Consider the following 21,887-nt stretch of genomic DNA (forward strand, 5'->3'; position numbering starts at 1 on the left):
CAAAATTACGATACTCCCACCCCTGCAACATATAACTGTGTTTAAGATTTTATTGCCTCTTGAGAGTTGAATCCCCAGTTTACAAAATGAGACTTCATTTTTTTTTTTTTTTAATGTTTAGTGGAATCTACAGTCAAGTATATTCAGAAAGTACCATCATATAGGATTTTTGGTATATTAGCAGATTGTGGCCTCTCCTAACTTTCTAGACAAGATTTCAAAAATAAAGTCTCAATAAGTGTGTGATGATAAATCATCCTCATTACAATATACGTGTGGTAGGTACTAGGGTGAACACAGAGGATAAAGACAAGGTTTCATATTTCAAGCAGTTAAGCCAGTCACGAGACACAGTAACAGATGAGTACATCTTGGTTTCCTCAGTATTTAAGAGAACAAGAAATATAATGCACAGGTGTGGGCACAGGTAAGGGGTACCCAGCTCAGTCTAGAGTGGAGAGGATGGATGAGAGTTGACTTTAGAAACGAGGTGATGCCCATGCAGAGTCTGAAGTGACGAAAATTTAGATGACTGGAGAGAGCAGCTTACACTAACACAGGGAAGTGAGAGCAGGAAGCTTTGGGAAACTACTGAAGGTTGTATGTGTTTATATAGAGAAGGTAGTCAGTACCCTGAGTATAATGGACTAGGAAACTTGAAATTAATCTTAAAGCATTAGGGAGTCCCTGAGAGATTTTTAGCAGAGAATAACCCGATCAAACGTATTTTGTGGTATCTCTGAACTTCTCGTTTGAGTCAAAACAATCTTTATATAGACTGAAAGCATTCAACCAACCCAGTCTCAGTAAAATTTGAGGTTCCATGTGTGTTTTCCATGGATGCAGTATTCTATATTCTTGGAATACCTCTTAAAGGCAACTGCTCTCATCTACAATACCTTTACTAAGTCTTCCTGTTAGGTATGATTATTCCTTTTATCTCCAGCACCTTTGCTAGAGGGAATCTTTCATTTCTTATGGACTTATTTCTGTATGCTTTGTTCTCTCAAGTTTACTCATTTGCAACCCTCTGTGAAACATGCTTGTCCTATGCAAATCCTAATCTTGGATGGATATGTATATGTCTTGGTGTGTGTTTGAGACCTGTTCCTGGTAGGGTTTTGCGTTTAGAAGTAGATCAAAGGACATTGCTTCCTTTTGGTGGGTTTTGAGGTCTGTGGCCTGAATTGTGGTTAGAGGTCACATCTTTCTGTGTGTTTCTGAGCTCTCTTGGAGGGTCCAATATAGCTCCCTGCCTGTAAAGCCTTGATGCTTTCACAAGACCTTTGCTACTGCCTGCCAGAGCTGGAGCTAATTTTTATTTAGCGGTAGTATCATTTTCCTCAGTCCCATCAAGACTCCGTTTTTTGATATGAGCAGCAATTAACTCTCAGTTTAAATAGGCATAACTATGACCTTGTCCACTTCTTTCAGCTGAAGAGTTTGAATGGAGCTTTTCAAAAAAAAAGTCTGAAGTGGCAAGTATCTAATTTTCAGGTTTAATGTTTGTAGTCCTGGGTCAGTAATTGACAAGTGATAGAAGTTGTTCAATGGTGATCTTGCCAGTGGGAGATTTTTCAGATGTCCTTAGTTTAATAAAGAAGAGATTGCTTTGTTCATTTGTAGTCCTTATCACTTTAATCTGTTGGTATTAATGTCCACTGTCACTGATCGTTGATGAAGCAGAGAGAATTGAGAGCAGTTGCATTTTTGGACAAAAGCATTTAGATGGACTGCTGATAAAGTGATGTGCAGGGATTTTAAACTTTACTATGTACATGTAATAAAGTACCAATTCTTTCCATAAGACACTTTCATTTCTTTTAGTTCTGTGTATTTTGATTAGCTTGTGTTTTGATAGCCCATTCTTAGTATATGTGTTACTTGTCCTTGAATGTTTAATGTATAATTAGTTTTAGTTGCTGATGAAGAAGTGAGGTTTTAATTGCAAGGAACATACTGTGTCTCAAACTATTCCATTTTCAAGACCTAATTACTGTGATAACTCTGTTTTTATCTCTGTTTTGTCCAGTCTGATCTCATTTGTGAAGAACAGTTTGAGAAGCCATTGGCTAGAGCATTTATTTGTCTGGTACTTCTGATTGTCTCCCATCCTTTTCCCTTCAAGTAATCTCAGCACTGCTTGTCTTTGTTTATTATGTCACTTGTAGGGTTGTGAGGAATTCCAGAATAAACCTGAGTTTTAAATTGCTATCTTTGGAGTAGATTGGTGTTCAGTGTTGTACTTTCTGTATCATCTTTAAATATTTAAATTGCAGACTCTCTGGCTGCCTCTTAAATTAGATCCTTCACTTAGTAGTTTTGACATTTCATAACCTTGCTCCTCAGGCATTAAATATTTACCTGTTTAAATGGCAGTGAAAATGTAAAATCCAAACCTGTCTATTAATCCAGTGAACGTAGATTGGAGAACAGCTTGCACTTGGTGAAAGAAGAAGCTATTTTGACCCCACTGGAACATATGCTGGAGGTTCATTGCATCGAAGTATTTCTTTCTTTCTTTTTTTTTTTTAACATCTTTATTGGGTTATAATTGCTTTACAATGATCTGTTAGTCTCTGCTGTATAACAAAATGAATCAGCTATATGTAGACATATCCCCATATCCCCTCCCTCTTGCGTCTCCCTGCCACCCTCCCTATCCCACCCCTCTAGTTGGTCACAAAGCATCGAGCTGATCTCCCTGTGTTATGCGGCTGCTTCCCACTAGCTATCTGTTTTACATTTGGTAGTGTATATATGTCAGTGCTACTCTCTCACTTTCGTCTCAGCTTACCCTTCCCCCTCCCCATGTCCTCAAGTCTATTCTCTACGTCTGCGTCTTTATTCCTGTCCAGCTCCTAGGTTCATCAGAACCATTTATTTTTTTTAGATTCCATATATATGTGTTTGCAAACGGTATTTGTTTTTTCTCTTTCTGACTTACTTCACTCTGTATGACAAACCCTGGGTCCATCCACCTCACTACAAATAACTCAATTTTATTGAAGTATTTCTACTAAAGAAATTGCCATAAAACAAAACCATCTCTTGGGTCTTCTCCACGGGGTTTTATTTTAGTCTTGAAGAACCACAAAGATAGACTTAACACTTTCAGCTTTCAGGTAGCCCAAGAGTGGTTCTCTAGGTACGTATTAAAGCCAGGCATCAGTTTGAGCTCCAGACCCACAGAAAAATCAGGGTCAAGAATTGTTGATAATTGCCAGATAGAAAATTTGGTCTGGAAACTGATTTGAATCTCCAAAGTAAAATACAAGCCCATATCCCATTGCAAGTCTTCTTCCTACTTTGGTCTAAGTATGTTTTCTGTTTATAATCCTTTGAGGTAGAAGAAGAGGAAGAAATACTTTCCGTTTCCTGGAAGGGAGGATGTTGCTGACAGTGATATCCTTGATAGAGAGGGGAGGGGGGGCTGCTTTAATCCCAAGAAACAATAAACGTATAGAGGGGAGACATAGCACATTGATCTGGGAGGAGAGAAGTTGCCCTTCCTTCATCTTTATTTCCTGGAAGTGGGCAGGGGGGAGTGGTGGTACGATGCTCATTTAATGGAATTCTAAAACTTAGTAATAAAACTAATTTCAGAATGCTTATTATGATGTGTAGTTTTTCCAGTTAATTGCAATTAGTGGCCACTCATTGTTTCTTGGGAAAAGTTGGTTTAAAAAAATATTAATGGGAAAATGAAGTAAAATGACTTAACCGTAATTTTTGGTGCCATCCTATTCTACTGTCTGTCCTCCTCAGTTTCACTGTGTGTGTGTGTTTAAGAAACAATCAAGATTAATTTAATTTTTCAAACTCTCAGGACAAGTGCACCAATGAGCTAGTTACTGTAATGTGGTATTGTGGCATGAAAACCGGACAAGGAAACAAGGACATGAGTTCAGAAGATCAGAATTTTAAGCCAGAGTTCAACACTTGTGTATAACCTTAGGAATTTTACTTACCTTGTCTATATCTGTTTCCCCAGCTATAAAATACTAATGTGTGCCCTCACAGGGTTGTTGTGGGCACAAACAAAATACTGTATCTGAAAATGCTTTGCAAATGGTGAAGTCCCATAAGCCCCTAAGTGTAAGTTAAATGGAAATATTGTTACCACCATGAGTTTCTATACAATCAATCACCCGTTCTGCCTGTGGTGATAGGAGCCAGTTCTTTGACAAAGTTACTGAAAAACAATATTTTGAGAAGGTTTGTTATCGGTTCTTGGAGGCCTTTTAATGTAGCTGTGTTCTAAGAATGTACCTGGGATTTGTTTTAATCAGGTGTCTTACCTTACATGCAGACACATAAATGATTGTTACGAAGGAAGAAGTTTATACTTAACAGATCTCTAGAAACAGGAGGCACAACGTTCCATGCAGGGCCACATGGGCAAGCACCAGGGATGGCTAGGAGGCAGAGGGCAGAGGGCAGAGCATGGCTCAGAGCTTTTGTTGGGTCCTAGTGGAAAGCTAAGGACAAGGCAGGACAGGTACACTGAGTAAGTTTGGCATTGAGTAGTTTGAATAGTTTTGGAGGGCTCTGGTCTATAGGGGTGGTCCCTGATTGTATGGTACCTGGCCCTAAGCTGATTTAGAGCAGGAGGAATATTGGCTTGATGTGAGGATTTGATAAAGGAGGTGGGGGTGTGGTCTCTGGATCGACTGGTTTGTGTATCAAAGGTACCTCACGGGGGAGTCATTTACTATCTCTAGAATTAGCTATTCCTGGGAGGGGCAGTCTCTCCAGGATCAAGGCCACAAATGCCAGAGCATTGAGAATACAGAAAATAAGAAAATATAGTCAATACTGGTTGGGAATTAAAGAAGCAATGTGAACTGAAGACCAGACACTGAAAGAAAAAAAAAATGCAGATAACATAACTGACCCAAGTATGTTTTCAAAGCTTTTACATAAGCACTAAATATAAACCCGTTTTCCTAAATATATTTTAGGATAACTTTTAAAACACTCCGCCCACACTCCTCTGAAATGCACAAAGCAGTGAATGTCACTGCGTGAGTAAATTATTCTGGAACACAGTAAGGGACTCAGGTTACTCTCAACTGTAATGGTCTAGGTCTTTACCTGCATTCTCAGATGCATGTAGAGGTAAATATAGTGTAGTCACCTAGGTTTTTAGGCTCTGTGCTAATAGCAATTTAGGTGGATTAAAGATTATTTTATTATTCCTATTAACCATACAAAGAAGGTAAAATTTGTTCAAATTCAAGAGCCCTTAATGAATTAAACCTGGTTTTGAGCCCAGGCACATTGGTTAGAGAGGTGTCACCTTTGCTTGAGCTTGTGTTGAGGCTGTCTGCTTCATCAGTCATTGGAAGTAAACCTCCTAACCGAGCATGTGTAGATGCCTATTCTGTTGCCCATGGGAAGTGGCTCTTTATAAGGGGAACACTTCAGTCACACAATCTGGAGCAGACTAACAGCTGACTTGGTGAGAGCTCCCTGCCACTGAAATAAAGCATTGGAGTCCTAGATTCTAAGGGTGTCTGAGTGGTGGGATTTTTAGCTTACCCAGGTAATGAAGGATTGTATTTTAGAAAAGAAATTGGGTGTTCATGTATTCACATCACTGAATGCACATATAGTTCATTTGCTTTGTTTTTATCAGTTTTTAGCAGTCCCAAGATTAGACTCCATTTGAATTATTTTGAGCACTTGGAAATTTCTTTCATTTCTTAATTTTCACTTATATTTAAGTTCCCCAATCTTCATTGTTCTTAAGTATTTAGGCATAAAGAAAAAAGGAGTAGTATGTGAATAGTTATCTATCTTTTCTCCACCACTATTCCAAATTACCTGTGTCTGTAGTAAGACAGTGCTAATGTGACCTCCAAATACAGCCTTTGGAACAGCAGGTGTAGTTTCACTTGTTAATGAGCAAACTTGTTGAATAAAGGGTAAGAGTATTAAATGTTAACACTATGGGGATTGGGGTGAAAGAGAGCAAGACCTTTATAAAACCTGTCTTTTTCTTCTGGAAAGAAAAAAATGGTGATAACACAGAGAACTGTGGACATAATTGAAATCATGGAGAAAATATTTGGTGTTTCATACCAAATATCAAAAACTGTTTAAATTGAAAAGGTATTTTTTAATTTTGTTTCTCAGTAAGCAGTGAGCCAGATTAAAGGTGGATACTAATGGCTACGATGAACAGGCAGAAGTTATCTTGTCATGATACTCCACCAAATCAAGCCCAGGAGTAGTCTCATTGGCCATTTTTATGAATGGTCTGGCAGATGGGGTACACTGTGAAGTTCCTGTCCTAGTAGTCAGTCCAGAAGAGCTTACAGTTAAACTAAAAGAAATGAGGTCAAAATAGCACATGAGACTCAGCGCTAACTTAAAATTGGCAGAGATAGGTTATAGGCATAGAGCTATCGGTTACAGTTTGGGCAAGATCTAGATGACTTGATGAACGCTACTTGAATGCTGTGTGCCTTGCAAACTGTTATGGACCTACGGGATCAATGGGGTACTAGCCTGGCTTTACTCAGAAGATATTCTAGCACGTGTGATGTTCTAAGATACTGAGGATACAGTGATAAGAGAGACAGATACAGCTCCTTTCCTCCTGGAGTTCATGTAAAGAGTGTTGATGATAAATACACATGGACTTGTTGTTGTGCCTTCCATCCTGGTAGAATTTTGGACACTATATCTCAAAGATGGGAAGCTTTTTGAAAGGGTACCTAAAATGGCAGGTAAAGTCAATAAACCAATAGACGGACTTAAGACCTTTTGAAAATCAAGATTAAAGAGATTTGTGGACAAGAAGACAGTAGACAAAGGATAACGGGAGGTACAGTTCATTTATACTTCAGCTTCTTGCAATTTAAGGACGATAGCTATTTTCAAATAAATCAAAAGGACGTACTTATAATAAATTCTTCAGAAACTTTGTACCATCACCACCAACCCCCGAGATGGGAGAAGCGCAAAAACAGTTCACACAGATGTGTCAGGTGAATTTAGAATCTTTAAGCTTGGTCTTCTGATTGAGCCTAAATCCCTAGTTTAGGGGGATTTCCCCCCTCGAGGACAATTTATTACCATGAGTAGTACTCTGCTATGTGCACCATTGGTCTGTTTTGAACACTTACAAAGCTAGGGGTAAATACTGTCTTCTCTCCACGCGAAGGAATGGCGTTTCTCATTTGTCGAGAATTTCTCCAGAAATGAAACAGTTCACTCTGGACTTGTTTGAACTTCATTGTTTGTTGTGTACTTCTAATGCAAAAGCTGCTAACTAACTTGAGGCAGTTTTTGGGTTTTGGAAGGGAGGTCACTGAGTGTGCATATACGTTTCATTGCTCTTTTCCAGGTTTCCTATGCTCGCCCAAGTTCAGCTTCTATCAGAGATGCAAATTTGTACGTCAGTGGACTTCCGAAAACAATGACACAGAAGGAGTTGGAACAACTTTTTTCACAATACGGACGCATTATTACTTCTCGTATTCTGGTTGACCAGGTCACTGGTAAGTAGGCAGCTGCTCTGGACAATCTTTTCTGCTCTGCGACTGGCAGATGGTGAAATATTCTGCCTTCCCATACAGAAGTCTTGCCTCTGGAACACATCAAAGGTATATGTGGGCCAGAAAATGCAGTTTTCTGCTGGGACTGTTCATAGATATGCATGGATAAGAATAGATTGTGGAGTGTAGTGAGCAAGCTTGAGTCATTTCCTCCGCAAAGGTGCAGGTTTGGGGTCTGTTTTGTGGCTTATAATAAATTTATAAGTATAATTATTACATGTAAGTTATTACAAATAATTATTACAAATTAATCTTCATTTTCAAGCTGCTGCATGAAAAAAGCTCCCATCTTCCTTATAAAGTACTAATAAACAATCTTATTTTTGTGAAAAGCATAGCTTAATGCAGCTAATTCTCCAGGAGCGGATTACACTACATCTACACTGGTAATTGCTATTAAGGCTATTTTTCAGGTCCACGCTGTGTTGTATAGGCATGTGTAAGAGTTTAAAATTTTGAATGTTAAAAATTTATTTTATCCCTTATATTACTTTTAACCAAACCAAAATAAGAAGACTAATATGTTTATTAAAAATTTTGTATGTAAGGGAGCTAGCTCTTCTGCTAAAGCTTTTAGTTAAAAACTAGCAATATAGATTTGATTATGGATCTTAAAAATAAGGCACAGGCATATTTTTCTGTTGTAAAAACAATATTCTTTTTAAAACATAATGAAATTAGGGAAACATGGTAAAGAGGGGGGAAAAATAACCTATAGTGCCATATACTCAAGCAGTCACATTAAGATTTTGTGGGTAGTCTTTTTTTGGGGGGGGGGGTTGTTTGTTTTTTAAGAAAATAGGTTTTTCTTTTTTCTGTGTTTCTTCTTTCTCCCCTCCTTCATGCTCCCTATTCTCTTTCTCTCTCCTTTCCCATCTCTCTCTCTCTCATAATTATTGTACCAGTGGAGATAGTTGTACATTACAATGTGTGATTTTTTTTCTTTTTAAAGAAACAATGGACCGCAGAGTAAAATCAGGCCAAGTTTTTAATTCTTCAAGTGACGATCAATTTAGTTGACCTGAATTTGATCAGAAGCAGCCTATGTTATGCCCCTCTGTGCTGTTAATTAACCTCTTACAGAGTCTGAATACCATACTTATGAGTTCTGAGTAAAGTGATATCTACCATCATTCACATACTTGGGAGAATGGCCTGTAGGTTTTGCTGTATGGAGAAAATTTAGTCCAGTGAGGGTATATAAAAATGTGGTCTTTTCTTCTTAGCTGCATTTCGTAATTATCATACATTCTATCACAGTGTATTGTATCACACAGACTGCTAATGGGGTCAAATAGAAATCCAGGCCTAGCAATCTAGATAATATTTGTTTAGAGCAACAAAAATGGCCTGATATTTTGTTCATAATATTCATGCTTTTTCATTCATTCATTCATTCTCAGTGAGGACTTGTGAATCAAAAGTAGATTTCTTTCACCTGTGATACAGAAAGCGCATCTCTTAACTGCAAGTCCATCCTGAGTATGTGGGCTCACAGGTGGATTTATCTCGCCACCTCCTGGTTTAGTCAGTGGTTCTCAAGTGTGATTCTGCACCTGGAGCATCAGCACCCTCCTGGAACCTCCTTAGAAATGCACAGTCTTGGGCTCCACCCAAAACCTAATAAATAAAACTCTCAGAGTGAGCGTTTTACCAAGCCCTTTGGGTTATACTGATGCATGCTCAGGTTTGAGGACCATAGGTTTAGATGACTCATCCTATATAGAGGCCATTTCGTTGCTTATCTGATGCTTTCCTTATGGAATAGTCAAGTCCTAGGGGTTATTCATTCTTAATAGATAACTGAAAGGATAGATTTGCTGTCATTTCACCGTTTCATCTTTATACTTATGACTTAACAGAGTGAAATTATCCACCTTACCTAAAATGAAAATCCTGCAATTTTGTTATTCAGCCATCAGGTGGTAATAATGTGCAGCAGGTATAGCTTAAATAGGAAAGGTGAAGTGATAGGGGTTGTCTGAGTTAAGTGTATATGGAAAAAATGCCTCATCTACCTTAGAGTAAAATTCTAAGCCCTTCAACTTACACAGTATTAATTGTAGAGCAAGCAGACCTTTATCTTTTTTTAAAGTTCCTATAAATCATAATGGTCTAGTGCATTTTCTTAGCCTATCTTTCTTAATAACCTCTCACTCTTTTCTTCAGTGACATACTCTGAATCATCTAGGCTTTTCTCACTGCTAGTCCCAAGCTGGTACTGCTACTACCAATTTGCTTGCCAAGAAAGTCTTTCCCTACAACTGCTAATCTCATGATGGCCAGCTATGGCCACCCCAAATAGCCTGTTAAGCTAATTAAATGGAATGAGTTGGGTTTCCTGCTACCATTTCTCAAAAGCTGGACAGGTATTTGGCCATCCCTCTGCCTTCCCCCATTCTTGTCTCTCAGGGTGGGGAGAGTGGGAGCCAGGGAATGACATTCCGTAGTCAGAAGTAAATGCTGCCAAAGAAAGAAAGCTTTGAGCCTTTACTTCTATCTTATTTATTTTTAAACTCTACCTCCTCTTTCACCTCTTTTTCTCCATATAATGTTATTTCTCTAATAAAGAACAGCCAGTTCAAAATAGTGGGGGAACTTCAGGGAACCAGAAAAGCCTCTTCAGACATTTTTCTTAAAGGGTTGGTTTCCTATATAATATGATTAAGTAGAATTATATTGTTTAAAAATGTAGCTGAAATATATTTTTCTACCACTGTGCGTATATTTTTAGCATAGCTTTTTAGCATTTTTAGCAAATGTCTGTTTCTGTTCTCCTTGTTACAAGAAAAAGAGCTACTGTGCCCATCATTTCTGAACTGTTTGTCCAATAGCATAATTTGAAAAGTACAAGACAGGCATACTGTTGACTTTATTAAAGAGTGTGAGTGCATGAGAGGGAGAGAAGAAGGTGGGGAAAGGAAACATGGATATGCTTGTGTGCTTTCTTCTTCTTGGCTTATTGGTAGCATGTGGTAATGGACTTTAAAATGCGTTAATTTAATTTAATGCATTTCATGTATTTAAAAAAATACAAAATTGTAATGCTATACTGAATTGCTACTAAGTCAAGGTAAAACTTTTCTCCTCATGTGATTTTGTGGCAGATGTTATATGTGGGTGAAAACATGTTCTTGAGAAGGAAAAATTAATTTATCCTTTCTTCTCTCCCTCCTGTCTCCTTCCACTCCCTCTTTCCCAAATCCTTACCCACATCTACCATAGGCATATCAAGAGGTGTAGGGTTTATTCGATTTGACAAGCGGATTGAGGCAGAAGAAGCTATCAAAGGCCTAAATGGCCAGAAACCTCCTGCTGCCGCAGAGCCAATCACTGTAAAGTTTGCTAATAATCCAAGCCAAAAAACAAATCAGGCCATCCTTTCCCAGCTGTACCAGTCTCCAAACAGAAGGTATCCAGGACCACTAGCTCAGCAGGCACAGCGTTTTAGGTAAGTCTGGTCTGGTTCTTACGCCCAGCTACTCAACTCAGAACTCTCAGGTTCACTGTCCAGTACTTTTACTGACACGGTCTCCGGTTTGCTATTATTATTGTTGTTTTCTTTCTTTTTCTTATGGGCACAGAGAAAACCTACTTGGGGAATAGTGTCTTTTGCAGATATCCAGGGTGGGGACAAAAGGACAATAGCCTACAGCAGTGGTTCTCAACCAGGAGTAGTTTTGCCCCTCTGGGGGCACTGGCAGTGTCTGGAGACGTTTGTGTGGGCACAGCTTGAGTGGGCGGTGCCACTAGCATCTAGTGGGAGAGGCCAGGGATGCTGCTGATCACCTTGCATGTACAGTTATAGCCCCCAACAGCAACAGATTATCTGGCCCCAAACAGCAGTAGTGCTGAGGTTGAGAAACCCTGACCTACAGAATGCTGGGGTCTTCTTAACTGTTTCCAGTGCTTCCAAATTCCCCTTTTTAGTTTTTTTCTTGATAAGATCTTATCCTCGTGTTTTAATTTTTAGGTCAAGCTCTTTCAGTTACTTTGTTTTGTAATATGTGCACCACTAAGGGTACCTAACTTATGTGATGACATTACGTTTTTATAAATAGGTCCTTCTTCCCTTTTTAAGTTTTTATTCCTTGCAGTTTAGAGGTTGGCAAACCCCTGTAAAGGCCCAGATAGTAAATATTCTAGGCTTTGTGGGTCATGGTCTCTGATGCGTGTCTTTTTTTTTTTTTTTTTAAACAACTCTTTAAAAATGTAAAAACCATTCTTAGCTCCTGGGCTGTAGAGAAACAGATGGCAGTCTGGATTTGGCCCGTGGGTGGTAGTTTTCTAACCTCTGTATAGTCCATAGAATGACCATGCATTTTTAGCCCAAAGAGGATATTCTATCTCATAGACGGGTATAAATATTCTAATTTTCCAAATTTTATTCTAATACTGGGGCAACAACCAGATTAAGTCATTAAGTCACTTAAAAAAATCCCTAAACTGCATGTGAGAAGAATGGTGACTTTTAGATGTTAAACAGGGCACAGAGACATAAACATTTTTTATTTTCCGTAACATTTTTAATATCCTTTTTGGCCATATGGTATACTGCAGCCATAATGCCGTGTAACCTCCATGCTAGTGTTTTTTTGTTTTGTTTTTTTATCACCAGTGAATATCAATTTTTATTTCCTTGCTGGAGCAGAATAATTAATTACCAAAAATATAGTCACAAATTTTGCTTAATAAAGAGTTATATGTTTTCTGGCTTAAATCACATGCATTTTTTCATTCAGGTGTTTTAGAGTGCTGAAGAGAGTAAAGATAAAAATTAGTAAAATATCTCCTTTAAAAAAAAAAATTACGTCACCTGAGGTATGAGAAAGAAATTTTCCATGAACACCATGTTCATTTCCTACTTAGGGTGGCTTTTGCCTTGGGAGAAGAGGGTGTACTGTCAGAAGGCTCCATTTGGAACTGTATGACTTGGTACCCAGTTGACTAAGCCTTGTGTTCACTTCACTCTCTGCTTTAACTTTGTAAGGTTTAAAAAAGCATTGGTAGAAAGGAAACACTGCCACTTTTGACTGTGGTGGTTGGTAATTGGGCTGGAGGAAGACATGCATGGGGCTGCTTGCCCTTGCAGAGAAAGAAATTTCACAAAGCCACTTCTTAGCTCTGCCTATAGGTTTCCTGTGTGGCATCTTAAGTGAGTAATATTTTTTTGCAAATTTAGCACAGACATGCATGAAGGAATTGTAGAGGTGTTTCCTAGGCAGCCTATCCAGTTAACTTCAGAGCTCTTTGGGGCCTAGAAAAGAATTTTGAGCTTAGGTAGAAGAAAGTTCTTTGAAACTTACTGGTTGATTTTAATACTGTGAAAATACAAGATGTTTGATGTTAGTAGAAAGCTGTATTAGTTTAAATTGTTAATTTTGGTGTTTCCCAATTTAACCTCTGGTTTGGTTTTTGTTTTATGGTAGTTACTGAGTAAAACTGTGCTCTTAAAATCAAGATTGAATTCTGAGAAAGCCTGAGCCAAGAGGACTGAAATGATAGGATCTCCAGGAGAATGCCTGGTTATTGAAATGGCAAGGCATGTAGGTGACTCAAATATTAGGTTGTTGATAGCTCTTTTATCTGCTCTCAACTTCATCTAGCCCCCTCCCTGTATGCTTTTTTTTTTTAATTGGGTAAAGCTTTACAGGATGTTCTGATGATCAGATTTAATATTTTAAAAAATATCTTCTGCCCATTCTGTGCCTTTATCTTTTAGTTCCGCATGTAATTAACTTAGCGATTCTTACTTTCCTTATTTCCTATAAAAAGAAATTTTGGAAGAAGGGAATAAGAGTTGTCTGTTTTAAGGGAAACTTGGTTTCAGAAAACGGGGAAGATGTTTATTGTACTTTCAGATTCTTAACTCTTGTCTCCGTCACCCCACTTCTCATAATCCATCTTCAGATAATAAATTATGAACTAGTCTTTGAGCTAAGTGAAGGTGTTTGGTTTAGATTCAGTGTTACAAGAAATTGAGAGCCTTTATTCCTAGATTTTAAGTTTAGGGTGTTGTGTGTTTGGTTGCTTTTCTTTAATATGTTTGAACCTGGTCTGTCATTACCTTGATTTTTTTCCCCTTATTCTATTGAATTAAGGTTGAATCTTCTTTCATCTCAGAAAGACTCTTGAAGGACTGGCTTGCTTTGTTGGTATTTTGCTCTTCTGTAGTTCAGGCCTAGGTCATTACCTAGATCTTTTGTCTCTAGTATCTGTGTTCTAATGCTCTCAGCCTTGAGTTTGTCACCTTCCTGCGGACACTTAGAAAATTTTGCACTGTGTGTTTTTATGTTGTCATAGTGCCTTGGGAGTTGAGAGAGATTGGCGAATACAAGTTATAAATATTAATAGCCAAGGATGTTTTTAATATTTATGAAATGTACCTTATCTTTTAAGGTAAAAAAAAAATTAAAATCCATGTAATAAGAGTTAAGTTTAAAAGTGGGATTGTGAGGTTTATGGCTCAGTCAACCCATATGAATAATTAGAAAGAGAATTATTTTAACATGAGCACTGCTAATCTAATATGCTTATTTAATTGACTACAGTTTTCAAAATAAGACCGGCCTTGTTTATTTGGATGGATAGTGTAATTCAAGCCCCTTAAGTATGTTCCTGGGACATGGTATCTGAATTAAACTTTCAGCCAAATTTTTTTCATCTCTCTTCTTGTGGAGCAGCCTTAATTTTATTAAATGTGGTCTAGTCTAATGGCTTGTGTGCCTGCTTCTGTAATAAGCCTTTATGCATTTTTAAAGGAGCTTTTAAATCAGCACTTGAGTTTCATTTAAGGCATGTGCTGGTTGCACTATCACAATTTACTTTGGGAAGAAACTGGTATCAATCCTCCCGAATAATTTTTTTCTCTTTTTAGAGGAATTAGATAAGGAGATGAGTTGGTGATCTTGTTGTGGGTTAACTTCAAAGCAGATCTTGGTCGGTGATCTTTAGCGAGGTTTTGAGAACCATTATTTGTAGAGTTCAGAGTTTTATTTTCTTACCCATTAGTAATCTCTCTGTATATTTTTATTTCTCACTTTGACTGACATTTCCCGTTCTACCTGCGCAGAGGCCCTCCCGTAGTCTGTCAGCTAAATTTCTTGGAAACTGGGCAGGTACCTTCTTTTCACTCTCTACTTATAAACATCTAGCTTTGAAATGGGAATATTCTATTCAAAATATTGCCCACTTATAATCAGAAACTAGGCATGTAGTCATAAACTATATGCACATAGGGGCTTGTGCTATTATATTCATTAATTCATAAACCCTAATCATACACAGAAAATAAAAATAAGGATGAAATAAACAATGTATCAGTGTTTTGCTAATCATGCTAACTGGCTCATTTTTCACTTACATAATATCTTAGTAAATAATATACCTTTAAAGCAAGAGTCATAAAATTATGATCTTGATAATTTGGAATTTCTTGTCTGACTTCATGTGAGACATGTTAAGATTATTTTGTTTAACCTCATAGTGTAGCTTGTACTAGGAGTAGGAGAGATAATCAACTCTCCCTTTTCTTACTTACTTGGGCTTTCCTTACTGGTGTCATCCTCCCTCTGATGATGGTGATGATGGTGATGATGATTTGTTGTTTGCAGGAATCTTTTTAAAACTACCTCTTCTTTGAGGGTTTTAATTAAAGCTCGGTTTTCCAATCTAATCCTTCAAATCCACTTAACGTGTTATTTGTAAAGTGGATTATGCCCATGCTAAAGAACAAGTGACTGTGTCACTTTCCCTTTGAGGACTGCTCAGTCTTCCCTCAGGAAAGTATGTGATGCATGGGGACTGAGTGAGGGCTTTGGATGCAGTGCATTTATTCAACATGAGTAAAGAATACTTCATTTATAAATTAGAAAAAATTTTTATTAGACACTTTAATATTTATTTGCCATACAGCTGTATATAATCACACACACCCCTCCTAGGTCATTCTGGAGGCTATTAACTTGGTCTCCATTAAAAATTGGCTTCTGTCATTAAATGATCACATGCAAAAGATGGCTGTCCCTGAACTCTGGACAGACCCAGAAAAAATGTATAATTCTGCAGAGTTATAGTGGTCCTTGTGTCAGAGCTAACCGCCTAATTGACAGTTTTCCAACTTCTACAAGGCTTGGGGTACATGGTGCCCTAGTGGAGCACACCCTGCCTTCTCCCAGCTCCTGTGGGTGTGTGGCACTGAGAGCAGGGTAAACTGCTAGGTCCAACTGTGGGCAGGCAGGGGTTTTCAGTGTTGCCTAAGTCCTGTTTCTTAGGTGCCATGTTCCTCCTTGTTGATGGGAGAGGAGGGAGGGGCAAGGAGAGCAAAGAGGGAGAGGGAGAGGCAGATAACTTGGCTTGAATTCCATAGGACTGAATTTTTTCTAAAGTGAATATTGAGTGAAGATATCAGTGGGCAGGATCGTGGTATCACACAGGAAATTACAGGTAGGGCAAATATGAGGCTCATTGAGAGGGTCCTCAGAGATCCTAGTATAAAAGTCCTAGGCCTCCAGCCTGGAGAATCCTGGGGTGGAGAGTGAGAAATGAGATATCTCCCCTTTTAACACATGTAATCCACTTCTGGGGCAGTTTTGGTTTCTACCCTACTTTGAAAATACTGAAAACTTGCTTAGGAGATTCTGTCTCTGGACTTTTGGTTAGTGTCCTAAGCTGGTGGTGATAGAGTCTACACAATTAATGGGCAGAGATGATGTGACTCTGTTTTGGTGTCTCTGCATCTGAGCCTCTGAGTACTTTGGAAGCAGACCTCAGTATGCTATTCTGTTCTACTGGTGTCATATGCCAAATGCATTCTGTATTGATCATTCAACAGTTCTATGAAATTATCTGTATCAGATTACTTTATTGTTGATGATACTAACTTGTTTGCATCCTTATTTCTGGTATTTGTGGCCTCTACTTTGGAGTATAAGGGTATGGCATCTTTGGCTATACTCATTACCTCTGCACAAAACAAAATCCCCCTCCCACCTGTGTACTTTTTCCATACACGTGCTCTCCCCCTAGCATGTGCAAACAGGCTCCGCAGCCTGCCCTCCTGATAGTTCTTACTCTGGATTAAGTAGTTAAGGGTAATGTTAGTAACCTCAATGCTTTTATTCAGTCAACAGATACTAATTGTAAACCTGTAGTGACCCAATCCGTCTGTGCTCCATGATTAGTGGTACGATGAGTAATGAATTTGTCCCTGCTCCTGAGAGAGTAGAGGGACAAGGCACACACCACACACAGATGAGGCTCCTTTGTCACTGTGATTTGTTCTTTTTTTATATATATAGTACTTTGCATTACAATCAGCTCGGTTCTTTCTTTTTTCAATTTTACAAAACACACAAATGTGCAGAGGTAATTGGGAATAGGAACCTGTGAAGATTCTTTGTCCAGTTCTGAAAGACCAGAAGGAGATGTCTTGGGGCTTTTATAAAACAAGGAGGAGTTGCTTTCTCATGTGTGCTGTAGCCTCACTTGAGGCCACAGGTTAGACAATAAGGTTGAAACATTTTTCAGACTTAACTGTTCATGGCTGTTAAAGAAAAAAATGTTCCCCTGACCCAGGGTCTTACTTGGAGAGTGTTGAATATTGTGGCAGTTGAGGTATTCATTTATGCCTACCTCCTCTAAACACACGTCATTGATTGGTACGCATTGCACAAATGTGGAACATTGGAATGGTCTCTTTGAAACTGATAAAGCAAGAAGAATCGAGTGCTTAAAACATCAATTTAATTTTTTTTTTTAATCAATTTAATTTTTGAAACAGGAGAAGGGTAGAGAGTTTTAAAGAGTACCCAACCCACCGCCATCTACTTCGTAAAAAAAAATTGTCAAGAGAAGCTCGCTCAAGTTTGTTTCTATCTGCCTGCTTCTTACACCTTGAGTAGTGGGACTATACTTCTTGTAGGACAGTCAAAATAAGCATCAGACTGGGGTCTGAAGTCCTTGCTTTGTTACTCAGTGAGTCTGTCGTCTTACGTTCTGTGGACCTCAGCCGAACACATTGAGCAATGGGAGGTTTAGCTGAGGTTGTCCTATAAGGTTCTTTTTACCTATAATAACACCACTTTGATTTTCAGAAATGAAAGTCCTTTGTATTTGGGGGGTTGAAGGGAAATTTATGGAATTCTGTGTAAACTGCAGAATTTGAATATCGATGCCACCATTTACTAACTCTTTGGCCTTGAGCAAGTCCCTTAATCTGAGTGCCTTATGATACTCAGGAACTAATAGCTCTGAAAATTAAAAATAATATAAGGACGTGTAGGTGCCTGTGGAGTGCTTAGAACTTGCCTGCAAAAGGTGAGAACCCAAATGTCAAGTGTTCCAGAGCCTCCACATTTCCTCTTGAAAGGCTTTCCTCAGATGACCACCACTGATTTCCCTGACCCTTGTAGAGATAAACTGTATCCATTGGAAGAGCTACTGTTTTATGGCAGTGGGTACCATCCTCTCAGAAATGCAAGAAGACCCACTGTTTTGAGACTTCACATACAATTAATATATAAACATCCCCTTGGAAGATGGCAGTAACGAGCCCAACTTTCTTGGACATCAAGGGGAAAAATTAAAAACTGAAGTTTGCTAAATGTGTGTTTTGCAGGTTGGACAATCTGCTCAATATGGCTTATGGAGTAAAGAGGTAATCATAGAGGTTCATGATAATCATAATCCCTTCCCATAATTGATTAGTTTCTTTGATTTGGGGAGTGACACCCTTCATAAGTTTGTGTTGGGTTTTCTTTTGCATGTACAGCCTAATGAAAAGCTGTTTTTGAAGCACGGTTGACTCAAGGAGTATTATTATACCACTGGATGCCACCTGGCCTTTAAAAACCCCATTATTTGTTTTCTCTTGCATTGCGACGTTATAGCATGTTTCTGTCTGTGTTGGTCCTTCTTGCCCCCAATCCTGCTTAAGTTCGTGAAGCCAGTTCCAAATTTATTTCTTTGCTATTGTGAGTAATATTTTTCAATACAGCATATGTGGCCATTTCATAACTTATTAATACCATGATATTATAGCATGCCACTGCAAGCCACACACCGACTTTGGTTGAAACCTCAAATAGTTGTATGTATCTTGTGGGGAGGGGAGTTACCGAAACTCTTGGGATGGGAAAGGGGAAAGAATTAAGTCCATTGCTGTAACCAACCTCTGTTTCTATTTGTGCGTGTGCGTACGTGTGCGTGCGTGTGTGTGTGTGTGCATGCGTGCGTGTGTGTGTTTCTCCTATTTTGTTTAGTAGGTTTTCTCCAATGACCATTGATGGAATGACCAGTTTGGCTGGAATTAATATCCCTGGGCACCCAGGAACGGGGTGGTGTATTTTTGTGTACAACCTGGCTCCTGACGCAGATGAGAGTATCCTGTGGCAAATGTTTGGGCCTTTTGGAGCTGTCACCAACGTGAAGGTCATCCGTGACTTTAACACCAATAAATGCAAAGGTTTTGGATTTGTGACTATGACAAACTATGATGAGGCTGCCATGGCGATAGCTAGCCTCAATGGATACCGTCTGGGAGACAGAGTACTGCAGGTCTCCTTTAAGACAAACAAAACGCACAAAGCCTAATGAGCTCTTGTCCTCAGTCCATTTATATATGAAAACTATACAACAAAGGCAAGTTAAGAGAAACTTTATACATTAGTAAATGTCTTTGTAAGTCAGTGTTGAGATGGGGATAAAACGACTACTTAGCATCCTAAGAAATATGTGAGATTTTTTATTGCTAGTATTTGAATTAAAACTTCTTAAATATCTTTTATGTTTGAATATGGACAAGAGGTACAGGGTTTTTACCTGTCACATTGCATTCTATTGCCTTCTTTGAAGAAGGTGGACCTTTTAAAGTGTTTCAGCTAAGGGAAGACATTTCTTTTCTTTTTACATAACTGCCTTGAACCTGTGAGTAAATATTGAGGCTTTGTGTTGTAATTCTTTAGTTGGTTGTGTCTTTCCCCCCCCCCTTTTTTTTCTTTTTCTGATTAGCTTTGTGTTTGGTTTACATTTAAAGCATTGCTGTTATGTCTGAGAAAAGTATTTTGAAGTTTACATTTTTATTTATGAAGTTAAAAACAGTATTTATTTTGTAATTATGATTTGGGTTGGGGAAGGGGGGCTACATTATAAACGCTTATTGTAAGAATACTGGAGAACTTTTCGTAAAGCAGTACCTTGCCAAAGAGATAAGAGCCTCTTTGATGTGGGTTTAAAAAAAGCATCTATTTTTATAAAAAAGAAAATTTGGAGAAACTTTTTACTGGTCCTGGAACAAATATTTTGACTTGAATACTTTGAGAAATCTCTTCATATGACACCTAGTGAGCTTTTAAAATTTACCAGGAAATTTGCAGCGGTTGGAAAATTTAGAAAGATTTATGATGTAGAAAATACTTTTGAGATCTTTGTATGAAAGGAGTAGAATCAATGGGGGAAACACTGCTGGTTTCGTTTTTGTAATCACCAGTGGAGCGTCTGATCATCCTGGTTATTATGTGATAGGTGGCTCACATTGATTTGTGATTTTGAAACAAATAAAAAAAATTTACAAAAGAATATATAAGAGCAGGCAAGAAATTTAAATTACCAAGAGATGGGGGAAAAAAAAATCTGTTCTTCCTAAAGAAATCCCTTCAGATAGAGCTCATGGTGTTTAGTGATGTACTTGCAGTATTGTTTGAAGAATTGTTTTGTCTTAAGGAAAAAAGATGTTGCACATGATTTGTACTGCAGCAGATCGGCAAAAGTGATCTGAGTTGGATATATTTGAAGGTATTTTGAAAGTTATGTTCAAGGCTAACACCTGAGCTTTGTGTAATGTAAATAAGACCTTGTGTTATGAACCTTTCAGCTAATTTGATTTTTTTTTTCCTTACATGCCAAGTGATGTTCAGGTTTTGAATGTTTTTGTATCAGTTTTTTCCTTTGTAAATGGCATTAACATTGTTACTTGAGGTCTTGCTTAATCACTTTTGTTGTCCTGAGGACTTGAATTTACAGTGCATCAGATTTGTTGCTAATTTTGTCTGTAGATAGTCTAGCTTCAGCTGTTTATGGTGATGCTACATTTTCGTTTATAAATATGTTTGTGGTAAAAAAAAAATGCGTATAACCATAGGTTTTGAACAAATTTCCTTACATTTTTCATACAAAAATCATAAATATCTGTATGCTATTGAAATTTAACTTTGTATGATGCTTAAACCACTATTTGGGGAAATAATAAAATAAGTCTTTACCATGTATGAAAGAAATTTTAAAAAATACAAAATATTTTCTGATTAGCATCTAGCTTATAATAAATTTTCAAAAAAGCTGAAGGCAAAAATGCCTTCATCAGGATGCACTGAGAACTATATAGTTACGTCCTGCTTTTTGTATAAACTGAGATGCTCACATGCTTCCCCTTAGAACAGGCAATGTGCTATGCATAACATAGTTGTACATTATCTTTGCGGTTGCGTTGTTTTATTTTTATTATTTAAAATTGTAGTTATAAAAATTTTCAGTATAGTACAGTACATATACTGTGAGGCGCGTGCTAAAGTGAATAAGCGAGTTTCCATGCTGACCCACTCAATGCTATTCAGAAATCAATTGGCTTAGCACTTTCTCATATCCTTAGGTGCATTTAGATTGTCAGAGTTAACCTGCATTTAAAAAAAAAAAAAAAAACTAAAAAACAGAATACATGTATATACTTAAAAAAAAAAATAAGGTTTCCCTCACGGGAAAACAGCAGCTACATGCTTCTTTCCTATACTACTGTAGCAAACCAAGGCATTGATGAGAGGGCATGCAAATTGTGCTTCACTTTACAGTGTTTATCAGAGCACTTAATAAAATGTAAGGCTGGTATTTATTTGAAGTTGTACAGTATGACTTAATTCACATCTGTTGGAATAGAAAATATATTCTGTTGAGTATTTAAGAGGCTGTACATGTTTTCTTTTGTGTTTGGATTCTTTGTACTTTTTCATGTTCAGTACATCAATAAACAAAGTTGAAGGGAAAGAACAGTGTGGTGAGTAGGTCTTTATACATTTTTGGGGGCTCCTGTGCTCAGTCTAATAAACTTGCTCTCTTGAGTTAAGAGGTTCCCTCAGAGCTTTAGTTGAAAGCAGTGTTATCTAAAGTATTCCAAAAGGCATGTTAATTGAAGTAGAATGTGCAAAAAAATTTTTTTGAATGACACCTTCTGATAAGTTAGCTTTCAAACATTAACTTGATGGGTAAGTTTTATAGGGATACGTGCTTTCATCGGCTAGTTGTACAGTTTGGGTAATTGGATGCTGACAT

The 21,887-nt window shown here is 37.9% G+C and overlaps 1 protein-coding gene and 1 long non-coding RNA gene across 18 annotated transcripts in view; both read left to right on the forward strand.

Annotated features, from left to right (window-relative positions):
- The window catches only part of ELAVL2 (ELAV like RNA binding protein 2), a 158,445-nt gene extending 136,840 nt beyond the window's left edge, over window positions 1–21,605 (forward strand). For 15 of the 17 annotated variants that reach the window (XM_082400572.1, XM_082400568.1, XM_082400578.1 and 12 more), the window contains 4 exons: window positions 7,358–7,511; window positions 10,794–11,019; window positions 18,187–18,225; window positions 18,830–21,605. In XM_082400572.1, the coding sequence (XP_082256698.1) occupies window positions 7,358–7,511; window positions 10,794–11,019; window positions 18,187–18,225; window positions 18,830–19,160 (750 nt within the window). In that variant the 3' untranslated portion in view covers window positions 19,161–21,605. The remainder of the gene's footprint in view (window positions 1–7,357; window positions 7,512–10,793; window positions 11,020–18,186; window positions 18,226–18,829) is intronic. The other 2 variants (XM_082400577.1, XM_082400579.1) reach the window with 1 other exon arrangement.
- LOC309632784 overlaps window positions 1–21,887 on the forward strand; it is an 807,477-nt gene that overhangs the window by 324,312 nt on the left and 461,278 nt on the right. The window lies entirely within an intron of this gene.

The sequence above is a fragment of the Balaenoptera borealis genome, assembly GCF_965194805.1.
Source record: "Balaenoptera borealis genome assembly, chromosome: 8".
NCBI classification, from domain to species: domain Eukaryota; kingdom Metazoa; phylum Chordata; class Mammalia; order Artiodactyla; family Balaenopteridae; genus Balaenoptera; species Balaenoptera borealis.